Here is a 15,908-nt window from a genome sequence, read left to right on the forward strand (position 1 = left end):
CCTGGGTGTTACTCAGAAAAGTACAGTACAACTAGCCAGGCAGCAGCCTGTCTCCCAAGGTGATTACATGTTGAATTTTTCCAGGATTAAATCAGTTCTCAATTATTAGAGACCCTGGGAGTCAGGAATGATCTTCGCCCCTATCATCACCCATATTCTACAACTGTCTTTGAGTCATTCTTTCATTTCCCTTCAATATTGGGAACCTGAACTTCTCTTGCAGAGTCTGGCACCCAGCAGGCCCCAGTTCCCCTGCTAACCTCCCAGCCTTGGTGGGTGCCTGCTGTATACCTGCTACTATGGAACATGCCAAATGCAGGTCACATTTTTGTAGAACTTTAAAGAGTTTATGAATACTAATTAGTTAGGAAGGTCATAATTCACTCTCAACTTGGCAGAAGTAGGAAAATTACTTAAGTCACCTCTAACAAAAGAGTTTGTTTCTGGAAAAGGCTGTGGCCACCAGTCATGACCACCAAAATCTAGAGGAGAAATAGAACAGGGAAGGTACCTGGCTCATCTGGTAAACAGTTTATGGAACTGCACAGATAATTTGTAGGCAGCTCACTCTCTGTCTGCTTAATAAGTGTCTTTTTTTCCCCTAAAGTTTAATTTTTTTGACGAAGACTCTAATTACATGGTTCAAAGTTCAAGACACAAATGGATTTAAAATCTCCACCCACTCCTTCCTTGGCCTTAGCTTCCTTCTTCCCTTAAGGCAGCCAGTTACCATTAGCTTAGTCAGATAGTCTATAAATAAAAACCACATATTATATAATTTTTTTGACACAGAGTTTCACTATGTAGTTCAGACTGTCCTTGAGGTCACTATGTAACCCATGCTGGCCTCAAACTTGTAGTAATACTCCTGCTTCAGCCTCCTGAGTGCTGGGATTATAGGCCTATGCAGAAATATTTATTTTTTTAACTTAAAGTTAAGCATTCTAGTCTGTATATTGCTTAATAGAATATAATATATAATAAACTCCTTTGTAGGAGGATGTTTTGTTTTGTGCTACCTGGAGATTGAACTCAGGATCTTCTTCATGAGTTCAGTCAGGCATGTACTCTGATGCTAAGCTATGTTCATTCCATCCCTTTTCATTTTTTATTTTGAGATAGGGTCTAGCTAAGTGCCCCAGGCTGATCTTGAATTTGTGATCTTCCTGCCTCAGCCTCAGAGTAGCTAAGATTATATGTGTAATTGTATGTGTGCCAAGCTTTTGGAGTGATTTTTTTAATGGCTACATTGTACTCCATTAAGCAAATGGCTTATATTTAAGAAGCCAGTCCCTTATAATGAGCACTGAATTATTTGCAACTTTTGGTGGGCCCGTTTTCATTCTATATGGACATGGTTTTTATACTTATTTTCACTATCCTGACTGAGGCTGCCCACCTGTGCAGGACACTGTGCTTCCCTTCTTGCTGTCTAGCATACTCCAATAAGGTTTTCAGGAGCCACCAACCAGCATTAAACTGGAGCCTGTATGGCTCTCACAGCAACACCAGTGGAAACAGACTGGTGTTTGGCAGTATTCAAGCATGATATGCTCAGCTCCACATCTGGCAAATCTTTCTTATGTTCATAGCAGTATTTTTCTATTACTTTACTGTCACCAAAGAACACTGAATGTTAGGTTCAGAAAAGAGGAGGTGGTCTGGGATGTACCTCAGCGATCTGGGATGTACCTCAGTGATAGAGTGCTTACTTAGCATGTGCAAGACCCTGTGTCCATCCCCAGTACTATTTTAAAAAATAAAAACTGATGGGAGAGACAAGAGCACTCATCCTAGCTCAGGAGTCATAGCCATCTACTCAGGATATCCCTGTAATTTAGAGTGGACACACTGCTATGAGTGATACCTTCATTTTTTAGAAAGTTGGTCTGGAGTAGCGTACTCCTGATATACTAGATTTCTTAACAAAAGTTGATAGATACTTGGGATGCCAAAACAGGAGGGTAGCAAGTTCTAGGCCAGCCTGGATAACTCAGCAAAATAAAATTTAAAAAGGACCAGAAGCTTAGTGGTAGAGTACTATGTAGCATTCATGAGACCCTGAGTTCAATCCCCAATACCACTGAAAAAAAGAAAGAAAGAAAGAAAAAGGAAAAGCTGATAGAAGGAGAAAGACAGTTGCAAAATCAAGTAATTTTCAGTAGATTTCTAAATGTCATTTGCTGAAGAGAAACAGTGTCTTTCATCTCATAGCCTTATACTCCCACCCTTCTCAACAAAATGTCCTCTTTTTATGCTGTGTGTGTTTGAAGGCAGCACGGTCCTGTCACTCAAGCATGGATGATTTTGGTCTCAGAAATCAAGCTGATACCGTGTGGTCCAAGGACTCGACCCAAAATCACAATGTTAACATAAATTGGCCTAGCCTAAGCACTCTGTCAAGTCAACAGAGATGTCCTAACCAGGCAGAATATTCCAAGGACAAGGAACCTAGCAAGAGCCAAGTTTGGGGTGTGGGGGAATAAACAGCCAGCACCTACTGAGTTAGTCCTTCACTCAGCCCCAGGTAAGCTTGTACATATGCAGTGACTCTGCATCTCCATCTTTGTCCTCAGTGATGTTTGTTTTTCTGATACTGGGAATCCAGGGAGTCCTGACCTGCATTTCCAGCCCCAACCTCACCCCTTTTTCAGACAAGGTCTTGCTAGGTTCCCAGGCCTCCCAGGTGGCTGGGATTACTAGCTTGTTTATTTGTTGTCACATGAGCAGCTTGTTTATTTTTTGTCATGCTGGGAATCAAACCCAAGTCCTCACACATGCTAGGCAAATGTTCTGTCACTGAACTACACCCACAGCCTTCAGTGGTTTTGTTATGTGACCTAAAATCCAATTTGAGTTTGAATCCACTCTGTACCACAACTACCAAAGTCAGACAGGACCCCAGCCTTGTACATGTTCCATGGTGCTCAGGTAGCCCTGCCAGTGATTCTATATGTGCATGCTGCCTTGGGAGGATAGAGACATGACAAAAATAAACCTCAAATGTCTAGATACTGATGCCAGATTAACATCTATCTACTGACCAATTAATACCTATTTAGTTAAAAGCTCAGAACGAGAACTTTAGTATCCAGGGAATAAAGAGGTCCATCTGATCCTGCAGGGTGGATGTAAGCTGTGATTGGGATCTGGTTGTCACTGCTGTCTTTGGAAGATCTTGGCATCATCTTCCTCAGTGTCTCCTGCTGGGGCCCACCAGGGATCCCCACCCTCTTCTCTTCTGTACTCACCGCAAAGTTCTACTTCCCCTCTAAGTTCCTGCAGCTGCCGCAACCTATTCAGGGCACAAGCTATTTGCTCTACCCTACCCCACTCCCTTGCTCTGCCCCCACCCTTTGCACTCCCTGACTACTCAACTTTCAGTCTGTACTCTAACCTTCTCAGGGACCCTCTCTGACACACACTGCCGTAAGCCAGGCCTGGGATCCTCGCCCAGGGACTCACCCTGGGCAAAGGAACAACCATGTATGTGTACAGGACCTGTCTTTCCTGTTACTCCATGAGACACTAAGTTCAATGAAGCAAAGACCCATCAGGACAGAGTGTGGGGGTTGTTTAGTTCACCCCTGAATCATTAGCACCTAGCAGAGAATAGGTGCTCAATAACATCTGTGAGTAGAGATCTTATTGTACTTACTCTTCTGTGGTGGAGTTTGCTTTGGGGTTTGGTTTGCAGTACTGGATATTGAACCCAGAACTTTCACACTGGGCTACACCCCCAGCCCCCTTTTTAAATTTGGAGACAAGATCTCACGAAATCATTAGGTTGCCCAGGCCAGGCTTGAACTTGAGCTCCTCCTGCCTCAGCCTCCTATAGTGCTTTGTAGTGATAGATAGATAGATAGATATTACATATATATATAAAATATATATATGTAATTTTTTTTCTTTTTGAGACAGTCTTGCTATGCAATTCAGGCTGGCCTTGAACTCATTTTGTAACTCTCAGTCTTGAACTTGTAACTATCTTCCTGCTTCAGCCTCCCAAGTGCTGGAATTACAGGTGCCGCCCTGGCTGCTCTGTGGTGTTATTTTTTTTTTAAAGAGATTAAGACAAAACAGGACATAACAAAGCTCTGTGGTGTTTTTAAAAAGCGTTCTACTGGCTAGGATCCCGTGATTTCTTCAGTTCCTCACAGTGACCTTGAACACAATCAGGGAAGGCGTCACCTTATTTCTGGTTCCCTTTGCCCGTGGATCTTTATCTACTTGTTTTCTGCTTCCCCTGCTCTCTTAGAGGCCAGGTTCATTGAGCAAAAAACCACAGCCAAAGAGGATTTAGGAAGCTGAAGATCAGTCTTTCTCTTTCCTCTCTCCCCCTCTCCTCCCGTTGACATACCACCAGCTCAAACAGGTCTGTTCTCTGACCTTATTTTTCCAGTTTTAATGTTAGGAAGCTACTTCAGAGTTCAGAGGAACAAGGTAGAAATCATCTGATCGTGGTAGGCTATATAGCTCAGCAGCACAGCACCTACCTGGCAAGCACAAGACCCTGAGTTCGATTTCTGGCACCAAAAAAAGAAATCATATGGTCACTTGTAAAGTAAGCACTTTATAAGTTGAACCCTAACACAGAGGGCACTCTCCTGAGCTCAGTTCTGTCATAACCACCCTGGTTGCTTCAGTGACCTTATTCTCATAGGGACAAATGGAGATATATGACATGGCCTGCCTGTGGGAGATGGGAGCGTGGCTTGGGACCAGAAGTGTTTGAGGACCATCTTCAAAACGCCTGGGCTGGCAGGGCTTGACCAACCCATTCTTTTTTTTTTTTTTTTTTTTTTTTGGTCTTTTTGTTTTTAATGGTACCAGGGATAGAACTCACGACTGGCTGCTTGCAAGGCAGGCGCTTATGCTGCTGAGCTAAATCCCCAGCCCCAACCAACCCATTCTTTTTTTTTTTTTTTTTTTTTTTTTTTTTTTTTTTTTTTTAAATTTTATTTAAGGAGAAAAGGAAAAAAAAAGCAGGGAAAGGGTACAAGTTATACAGATTTACAGAAAAAAAATGAACAGTAGGAAATCACTAGTTAATGGATTACATATTGTCATCTTAGAAATAATTGTTCAAGTCACAAAATTAAAGCTTGTAAAGTGGACATTCCATCAACGATATTGCAAACAGTTCTGTTCATTGATCCAATAAAACTCTGTGATATCATTTTCTATCTTATACACTTAAATATACACGCAGTTATATAGTTTGGAGCACTTTCTTTTCCTCTCTTTTGTACCATGACTATTACACATTTTGGGTTTCATTGCTCCCACGGTTCTTATTACTTTTTTGGAAGAGAGTAAAACCAAATGTGACATAACAGAACAGAATCGGTCAAGTCAAAAGGGTGGACATAATAGATAATGTAAAAACATAATACAAGGTGATCAACAATGGTTACCATAATGCCTCCCGCTATCTCTAATAGAATTGCCTATATCGTTAGTTATAATACAATTGAACAAAACAGTAAAGAATAAAACCAACAAAACCAAAACATTGGAGACATTGTAGGTCTTCAAAAGTAGATAAAAGTCAACAAGAATGGGCGTCATAATGAATCTCATTATCTTCACAGCTGATGCCTAAACTTTCGAACCTGATACTATCCAGCAAAACAGAATAGGGGAACATCAGTTAAAAACCAGATGGTGAGAGTAATACAGGGCTTTAAATCAAAGTAATGAAAAGTCAAAGTGGGTTACTATAATATATCCTGCTATTTTTTTCCTTTAACTAAAAGGATAAAGATAAAAAAGTAAATAATGGAGTGGAGATTGAGATAAAAGAGGGCATAACAACGAAACAGCGCAGATCAAAACATAACCATTTAAGCAGAATAGTGTTTCACCACCAGATAATTCTAACCTAAAAGTAGTTACTATATTGTCTTTTTTTGAAATCCTTGAGTACAACTTCGTATACTGTAGCATTAAGTATATCAAAACGATGTGAAACCATTCAAGAGAATGACAGCATTACAGAGTATTTAGAATTGACTAACAGAAAATGAATAATGGTTTCTGTATAATCTCCTTGTCTTTACAAGGTTTTTGCTTATACTATCGTACATAATAAAATCCAGTAAGATACAACCTATTTAGACCATTGGAGACAGAAGGACAAAAGCTAGATGAGACTTCAAAACAAGATGATACTAAATCAGTATTACCTATTAAGATGTCATTTTCTCCAAAATAGCTATTCCTATCATCCAATCTTCTCTGCCTCATTTCTGTTGAGCTCTTTTTCTGTCAGTAGCTGTCAGTTTGTCTTCTTTATTTTGTTCTCTGCTCCATTCGTTGTGGCCTCTCTGCCATTATTTCTGGATTCTTTGTATTTTTCTTTTTTTAGAATATCCTGCAATACTCTCTGTAGAGTTGAATTGGTGGTTGCAAATTCCCCCAGTTCCTCTTTATCCTGGAAGCACCTTGTTTTTCCATCAATTTCCAGGGACAGTTGTGCAGGATATCTCAATCTTGGCTGGAGATTATTATCTTTCAAAGCTTGAATTATTTCCCCCCATGCTCTTCGTGATTTGATGGTTTGTGCCGAGAAATCTGCTGTAATTCTGATGGGTGTTCCCTTGTAAGTGGTCTGTTTCTTGTCTCTGACAGCTTTTAATATTCTGTTCTTGTATTGAATTTCTGGAATTTTTATTATTATATGCCTGGGTGTTGGTCTGTTTGGGTTGTAGGTAGCTGGGGTCCTGTATGCCTCATACATCTGAGTATCTTTACCTTTTGCTAAATTAGGAAAATTCTCCTGGATTATTTCTGTGAGTAGCTTTTGTAGTTCACTTGTTTGTGTCCCTACTTCTTCTTTTATGTTCTTAATCCTTAAGTTATGGATCCTCTTATCATCTTCTTGTCTTTGTATTATTGCTGTTTGTTTCTTTGTTATTTTTAAGAAGTTTTTCATTTCATTCTCCCATATTACAAGTCTGCCCTCCAGTTCAGATAGTCTGTCCTTAGTTTCTTTCAAGCTGTTATGCCAGTCTTCTATAGACTTCTTGGTATCTTGGTAGTCCCTTTGAACCTGCTTCACGTATTCTATGGTTTCTCTGTTTTCTCCATCAAACAATTCTCCCCTTTTTTTCTGTTCTTCCATTCCACCGCCTGTTTTTTCTTGGGTGGTACTTAGCATTTCTCTAACTATTCTGCATACTTCTAGCTTCAGGTCGTTGATAACTTCATTCCTGAATTGGTCTATGAGGCTCTCTATATGGTGCCTTATGTATATTGGTGCGGTGTCTGCTATTGCCTGTTTCTCAGAATTGGGGGCCGAGGAGCCTTTCTTGTTGCTGCCTCTTCCCATGCTGCCTCTTCTTCTCTGTTCCTTATATATGCAAGCTTATATAAGAGGCCCAGCTTGTCTCCCAGTCAGCCACAGCCTGATCGAATTGCGCCAGTTAGGTGTTCCCGCTCACCGCTGCGCACCAGGGAGTTGCGGACCAGGCAGCCTACGCGGGAGTCGCCCCTCTGGGCCACCGTCAGGCTCTGGGATCTGGGTTGGGACAGCCTACCAGGTCCGCCGGCAGCGTCACGCAGGCCAGGCACTTTTCACCAATCCCGCCCAAGAGGGGGATGTGTGGCTGGAGTCGCCACCGCGCCCTGCTCCCGCAGGACTGCTCGGGCCCAGAAAGTCCTCCGCTGGAGTCAAACTGTGGTAGAGTGTCAGTTTCTCTCACTCACCTCACCACAAGTCAGTGCACGCCTCCCTGCCGTTCGCAGATTGCTGTTCTCAGAGCTTCTGCGTGTCTCTCTCCTTGCTGAGCCACTGTAAAGGCAGCCAGCCGCCGCGCGGCGGGAAACCCAAATAGCGGCTTACAGTGGCGCGGGGTCCAGCTCCACACCGAGGCTTTTCTGTTCCTGTTTTAGCACCAGGACTGCATTCCAAGTTGGTTTCTCTCAGCCCAGTTCGTTCCTGAGTCAGCAGAGCATATCTCCACCTGTTTATGTCTCCTTAGTCCGCACCATTCCTGGCTTCTGAGCCGAGTCTTTCAGAGAGCCTCCGGTAGTTGCTGTTATCTGTCCGCCATGTTCTCCCGGAAGTCAACCCATTCTTATAAAATATGGTGTTTGATGTCTATTTGTTCTGTCAAGCCTTCCTTGTTGGTTAGAACTAGATCACTGACACACTGAGTTCAGTCATTTCCTCTGCCTGCCAGGGAAGGATTTTAATAGAAGCCCTTCCTCTTTTGTTGACTTCATAACTTCCAGGGAACACCAGCTTCCAGCACACAGAAATTTCCAGAGACTAGGGCAGCAGTCCTTACCCCTGCCTTCAGCGAGGCACCTCTCTATACTTCCGTAATAACATCCACATTAGATGTCTGGTTTCCTCACCACTTACACAGAACACAAAGCCTTGAAAAAAAAAAAGTATCACTTATGAACAGAAGAAAATGAAATGTCGCTGCAAATTGGAGAAGGTTTTGTCAGCTACTTGTTACCCCTGCAACTTTCCAAATGGAAATGAGAAGGCTGAGGTAGGAAATGAGTGAAATGAGTAAGATAAGTCAAGCTGGGAAGTGCTGACTGTTAGAGAAACCAGAGACTTTGCTTGTAAGCTTTGGCCATGCACTAAAAGTCCCAAACCCAACCTCTGCTCTGAGGGTCTTTCCAGCTCAGATTTATGTTTTCTGCCTACTACAAAATAATCTAGCACTGGCTTATTAGAAATATGTCAAACCAGGCATGGTGGTGTACACTCAATCCCGGCACATGGGAGGCCGATGCAGGAGGATCACCTAGAATTCAAATCCAGAGTGGGCGACATAGTTCAAGACCACCCTGAACTACATAAGAAGGTTCTCTTAGAGGGAGGGATGAGGAGGAGTATGTATCAACTAAGTGTTTGGGTGTGTAGCTTAGTGATAAACCCCTTGCCTAGCATGCGTAAGTCCCTGGGGTACCATCCTGAGCAGCACAAAGACACACACACACACACACACACACACACACACACACACACACACGCAGAGGAGGAAAGAATGATCCAGGCATGGTGGTGCTTTCTTGTAATTTCAGAACTCTAGTAGGAGCATTGCAAGTTCAAGTCCAGCCTAATAAACATAGCAAGACCTTGTATCAAAATAGTCTGAGGAAGTAGCTTATTTAAAGGCCCTAGGTGCAATCACCATTACCAGAGGAAAAAAGGGAAAAAATGAGGAAGAGTGAAATCAAAATCAGCTTAAAATTGGTAAGTGGATGCTAGAGAAAATAATTTTCATACTAATTTGTAGCTATGCCTTGTTCCAGAAGAAACAGTTTCAACTTGTGAATTTACAATGACCTTTTTTTAAATTTTCAGCTTATATGTTTAAAATTTGTTTAGAGCTAGGTATGGTACCACACCTGTGTAATCAAGCACTCAGGAGGCTGACTGTTAGTTCAAGGCAGCCTGAGCCACATAGTTCAAGGCCGGCCTGAACTAAATAGTATGACCTTGTCTCCAAAAAAAAAAAAAATCTTCTGACTAGAAGGTGGCTCACAAGGGAGACAGCTGGAATGACTGCAAATCCTAAAATAGGTACTGAAGGGTGGGTGTGTAGCTGAGAAGTAGACTCTTCCCTAACATATATGAAGTCCTGGTTTGGATCCTTAGCACTGCAAATAAACAGGGACTGAAGCAAGTTTCGTACATGTCAGGGAGCCCATTAGTGTTGCTGTTGTGATGAGTTCACATCTGCATCCAGAGCCATCAGCTCTCCAGGAATATGGGTGAGGTTATTCGTGTATCAGTTTAGTTGGATACCTTTCTCTGCCCCTGACTACTACATTAACTTGATTGACATGTGGGCTGTCAATACTGCATAAATTGAGTCCCCACTAAATTACTACTACAGTCCTTGTGACCCCAGTACCTCAAAAGTCACAGCACAAAAAAAAATTTAAAAAAAAAGTCACAGGAAACAGCTGCTAAGTAGGTACCGGAGACTCAACTGAGCAAAAAGCAAGTCCCTGCCTAAGGAAACTTAAGTACTGTAGGTAGAACCAAAGCAAAAGGAGGGTGGAGAGGGGAGAGCTGTTGAAAGGAGTTCTACTCCAGAGAATGGAGACAGCTTCTCTGAAGAGATCCCTTTTGGCAGAGACCTGAATTAAATGAGAAACTTAGCCATTCAGGCAGAGAAAGTAACATTTGTTACAGTTTTTGAAGCTGAAACTGTGGACAGACTGTATCCTGACACTAATAGGACTCAGAAAAGATCATGAGATAAAATTTGAAGTTTTGACCAGGGCAACAGGCTCAGGTAGCCCACTGGGAACTCCTATAAAGGAAGGGCACAAGGGCTAGAGTCCAGGGGGCAGTGCCAGGTCCAAGCCTGTAAGGGTTATCAGGACTGGGGAGACTAAAGAGGGCCTGCTGTCCTGGACTCTGCTACCCACAGGCACACCCCCTCCATCCACTGTGAGCCTCTGAGCCAACCTCTTTGGCAAAGGGACTTAGTATGAAGAAAGCAAGTAGCGGTAAGGTAGGGAGGGCAAGACAAAGGAATGTTGTCAGAAAGTGTCAGTCCCCATATGTGCTTCCTGAATGTTTATGAAGAACTTGCTGGAAGGCAGAGGAAGCTACTGAAAGGCATAATGCAACTACTTGTTCTTCCCAGGAATTGGTCCGGCAGCGAGGAGTCTTAGAACGCACAGAGAAGATGGTAGACAAGATGGATCAAGACTTGAAGACCAGCCAGAGGCACATCAACAGCATTAAGAGTGTGTTTGGTGGGCTCGTCAATTACTTCAAATCCAAACCAGTAGAGACCCCAACTGAACAGAATGGCACGCTCACCCCGCAGACCAATAGCAGGTCAGTTCAGCTTCCTCCATCTGGATATAAGTAGGTTTAGTGTGAATAGCCAAAACTTTCAGGTCTATACTTTACCTGCTGTGGTGCTCAAATTGAAGATTTAGTTTTTCCCTCTCTCTAATGTTTTCATCATTCTAATCATAGTGTTCTTTAGTTTTATAGCCTGTTTCTTCCCTTTAACACAGAGAAATAATTTGTATAATGTAATTACATAGGTTATATAACTATATGGTTTGGTGGGGGGTTTTTTTGCTTGTTTGTTTGTTGTTTGGTGTTTTTGAGACAGTGTTTCACTGTGCAGTTCAGCTGGCCTTGAACTTAGTTTGTAGCCTGGGTTGCCCTTAAACTCACAGCAGTTCTCCTACCTCAGCCTCCCAAGCACTAGGATTACAAGCATGCACCACCACACCCAGTGGTTGTAAAACTTATCTCTTTTTGGGATAGGGATTTAGCTCGGTGGCATAAGCACCTGCAAGTACTCAGTCCTGAGTTCAATACCCGGTATGGATAAAAAAAACTTATCTCTTAATTCTGTAATGCAAAGGGGAGGAGACTTTCTTTTTTAGTGAGGCTGAAATTAAACCCAAGGCCTTCTACATGTTAGGTGAGCTGTCTACCACTGAATGCTCTATATCCCTTGCCCACAAAAGCTATTTTTTTAAAATATTTACAGATGTAGTAAAATTCATGCCTCTTGAATGGAAAGACAATGACTGTATGCCTATGTGTATACCACCCAGGTGAAGATGTAGGATGCTGATGGGAAGAAACTAGGAAAATATTACAAGCCTACAGGCATGGATGAAGGATCCTGTCGGGATTGCAAAACGGACAGGAGTCTTTGGAAGGCCTAGAGAGGAAATTACAAGGATGAGAAACCTCGGATGCATTAGCCAGATTTACAAGGGTTTATTTGTGCATTGGTTGAGTCATAATCACCTTCATTCCAGATTTTCCAGCTCAATTCCAATTTTAAATATTGTCCCTCTTGGGGCTGGGGATTTAGCTCAGCGGCATAAGTGCCTGCCTTGCAAGCAGGCAGTCGTGAGTTCGATCCCTGGTACCGAGAAAAAGGAAAAAGACCAAAAAAAAAAAAAATAAAATATTGTCCCTCTTTTACCCTAATTGAAGTTTGGCTTTTTTGAATTACATTTACCTGTAGGTTGCATGCCCCTCATCCAAAATGCTTGGGACCAGAAGTGTTTAGATTTCACGGTTGTATTAAGTTATGAAATATACATTAGTACTTGAACTTCTCTACACAGAAAATTAAAAATCTGTGAAATCTGCAACTTTCTGAATGCCAGCATTTTGCTCCTAAAGTTTCATGTTTTGGGCTAGAGGTATAGCCAAACAGCAGAGTACTTGCCTAGCGTGCATGAAGGCCTATGTTCAATTCCTAGCACCACAAAACAAACTTCCAGACTTTGAAACATTTCAGATTTTCAGCTTAGGGATTCCTCAGCCTGTAGCATAGGAGAAGATAGAATGTTCACTCATTTTGATCTAAACGGCCTTCTTACATAAAGTTAGGAGCACAGCAAGCCCTTGGAGGCATGGGAATCTGACAGACTTGTGACTAGTATGCGCCACATTCTCTGTGCCTCTTCTTGAGGCTCTTAGAGGACTTTACAGTTCCGAACACTGCTAGATAAGCATGAGTCCGATAGTATTCTTTGTTTTTAATTTTCATTTTTACAAGAACATGTTTGTAGTACATAATGATTACATTCATTATGGGGATTGGAATATGTACATAACACATCCTAATTCCTTTTATGTCTCCTTCAGTTTTCTTCTTTTGGAACATCTGGAAAACTCAAGGCTTTCTGACAAGGTCCTCTCACCAGTGAGGCAGCCATAGTATTTCACTGACCTGGGCCTAAAGGTACCCAAGGTCACTAATCTTCCCTAGCCTTCTGCTCATAGATCAACCCCAGTGAGTTGTAGTGTTCTTGTCATCACTTAGTACAAAAAAGCAAACTAATTATTTATTCATTCACTCATTTGCAGTGCCAGGGATTAGACTCAGGGGCACACTACCACTGAGCAATGCCCCTAGTTTTTTTTTATTTTGAGACAGGGCCTCACTAACTTAACCAGGCTGGACTTGAAATCTTCCTCCCTCCACCTCCTGAGTAAGTGGGATTACAGGTGTATGCCACCCCACCTGGCACAGAACTTTTAAGTGAAATAACTCAAGTTAGCCATTACCCAAATGTGTATCATGTAAGTCTGTGCAGCTTTGTAGGTGAGGCCACTTCAACAGCATTGCAAGGTTCCTTCCTACGTGTATCTTGAATACCCTTGTCTGCACACCTGCTATGTGGCTGGTAGTCAACACAGTGAGAGCACAGTTCTTTTGCTGGTATTGGGAGGCCAATGGTCAATACAGATGCCATAGAGTCCCCGAGAAAAGGAAGGATTGACCTTAGAGGAGAGGGAGATGGCACAAAAAAAGTGACCTTTTACCTGAAATCATGATGACAGATTAGTCTACCAGTGGAAGTGGGGCTTAGCAGCAAATGTGTGACTATCAGGAAAATCCAGGACTGTGAAGGGCAAAGGCTATATTTCAAAAGCACAGCAGCATTTCTAGGAGTAGCGCTGTGCAAAGAGGAAGGCAGAAATAAAGAACCGGGTGTGATAGTGTTCCAAAACTCCCACGGAGAGTATCAATTTAACCATCCAGCAGTTCGGCATATGGATGCAAAATAAAGACAGGAAGCTGTGCAGCTGAGGAGCTTTGGGATGACCCAGTGTTCTCTGTGGAACGAAAAGCATCATGTCCAAATGCTCATGGCTTTTAGTGGTGTCAAATCAGAGAGGTGGGTGGGGTCAAGGCAGAGTGATAGGAAAAAGAAACTTTGCAAGCATCATCTGTAATGAGAAACAGGATTATTGTACCAGGCACAAAGGCCTTTGGTTAACAATATAAGGATAGCTTGGTATATGCAAGGTTGACACCTTTATTGCAAGGCAGGCATAATTCTTTCTCAATCCCATGACCTCAGATGAGATGTTATCTCATATTTTAGCCCTGGAACCTCACAGATTATTGCTTGGGCCCCCATTCCAGTCATCAGCTTGAGGGCTATTCTCACTTTTGTGTTGCTGCTTTAGTGAGACTACCTGTGCCTCAGTCAGACTATCACATTCTTTTAGCCAATTAAGGGAACATCTGGTTCAATATAACCAGCTCTGCATATCTCAGTGAATAGAGTTGAACGAGAGGTTAGGGAAAGATCAAGTCTAGGGGTTTTGTTTCACCAAAGAGTGCATCTTGATGGTCTCCCATAATGGTGCACACCTGTCCATCCTAGCTACCCAGGAGGCTGAGGCAGGAGGATTACTTGAGAGCAGGAGTTCAAGTTTAGCCTGGGAAACAGAGATAGATCTCACCTCAAAAAGAAAAAGACATTAACTGTGGGCATGCTGTTACTGAGTAGAGATGGAGAACAGGCTATGGCTCCCCCCTACTCTTAGATAGAGGCACCTGTCATGCTCCTGTGGGTTCAGCGGAGTATCCAGTACACTCTGGTCAGTGCTTAAGTCCCAAGAGAAGTCCCTGTCTATAGTCAGAGTCACCAATTAAGGCTTGTGGGTTAGAAATTAAAACCAAAGATCTTTTCAGAGTATTTACCATGTATAATGAGAAGGGAAAGACAAAAAAAAATTTAGTGACAAACTCCAAAACATAAATACAGGCAAGCGTAGTGGTATGCACCTATAATGCTACCACTCAGAAAGCTGAAGAAGAATGATTGCCTCAAGTTGAAGGCCAGTCTGGGCTATAATGAATTTAATGTCAGCTTGAACTACACAATGAAACCCTGTCTTAAAAAAAATAGTAATAGTGGAATACAAGTTTTTGGTAATAGAGCTTTATTAATGAGAAAAATGAGCCTCTTTTCTTTTTGTTTCTTTTCTTTCTCCAGCACTGGGTATTGAATCCAGGGCCCTCATACTGTTATATCCCCAATGCTTTTTGTTTTCTGAGAACAGGGTCTTGCTAAATTGCCCAGCCTGGGCTCAAAGTTACAGCTCTCCTGCCTTAACCTTCCTCAGTGCTGGGATTACAGGCATGTGCCTTCACACCCAGTGAAAATTAAATTCTTGAGGTTCAAAACTAATGTTCCCTATTATCCAGTACAACAAAAATGGTGATCATCTCTGTAAAGGCCATTTGTTGCTTGTGGTTGCCCAAAAGCAAGTGATGGAATTTTATTTGTATATATTACCACAATTTTTTAAATTGGATTAAAAAAAGATCGTGGGCCAGCTTTGGCTCACAGGTCATAATTTGCTGAACTCTGGTCTAAAGTACCCATTTGGTGGTTTCATCTACTTTTTTGTTCACTTGTCCCAGGACTCCTCATTTGCCTATGCAAGGAGCACCCACTTCTAAGACAATAATCTTCTGAAGCTTGCCATGAAGCTGACTATGCACCCAAGAGGGGTTATCAAACCCTTGCTTTGGTCGGGAGTTTGGCACAGAGAAGGCATTTGATTTTCAGTTCACAGGCTTCATTTGAAAAGACTGATGACACTGTTGTAGGCATTTTTCCTTTTTAAATATTTTTTCCTTTTATCCAAAGATTGAAAGAAGCCATAAGTATAAGTAAAGAACAGGAGGAAAAGTACCAGGCCAGCCACCCAAACCTCCGGAAGCTGGATGATGTAGGTGAGTGGGGACCCTTGTGCACACATCTACATTTGGATCCTGAGGGGCCTCTGTATTAGACCTTGAGGGCTGTGGGAGCAGCTGCCTCTAGTGTGCAACAACTCCAGCTGCTAGCATCCCATGTGCTGGTTGAAAAGCCATGTGTGCTTTCACAAAACAGGGTATATGTTATATGAGGTTCCTTGTTCCCTCCCTCCACTATGGACAGTAGATTAAGGAAGTGGTGGCCTGTGTCCCCTTAAAAATGAGCCTGCCAGCCATTGGTTCCTATATAGATAGCTCTGAACTATTTCCTAGTGAAAAGCCTCCAACAAGAATAACTTCTCAGGGACCTAGGTGATAGGGCACATCTGTAATCCCAGTACTTGTTAGGATCACCAGGAGCTTGAGGCAAACCTG

The 15,908-nt window shown here is 42.4% G+C and overlaps 1 protein-coding gene across 3 annotated transcripts in view; it reads left to right on the top strand.

Annotated features, from left to right (window-relative positions):
• Positions 1-15,908, top strand: part of Snap29 (synaptosome associated protein 29) — a 56,670-nt gene that overhangs the window by 2,374 nt on the left and 38,388 nt on the right. For all 3 annotated transcript variants that reach the window (XM_063226046.1, XM_063226047.1, XM_003478360.5), the window contains exons 2-3: positions 10,629-10,825; positions 15,424-15,509. In XM_063226046.1, the coding sequence (XP_063082116.1) occupies positions 10,629-10,825; positions 15,424-15,509 (283 nt within the window). The remainder of the gene's footprint in view (positions 1-10,628; positions 10,826-15,423; positions 15,510-15,908) is intronic.

This window comes from Cavia porcellus, unplaced genomic scaffold (genome assembly GCF_034190915.1).
Source record: "Cavia porcellus strain 051 isolate PalLab524CR breed Dunkin Hartley unplaced genomic scaffold, mCavPor4.1 scaffold_16, whole genome shotgun sequence".
NCBI classification, from domain to species: Eukaryota; Metazoa; Chordata; class Mammalia; order Rodentia; family Caviidae; genus Cavia; species Cavia porcellus.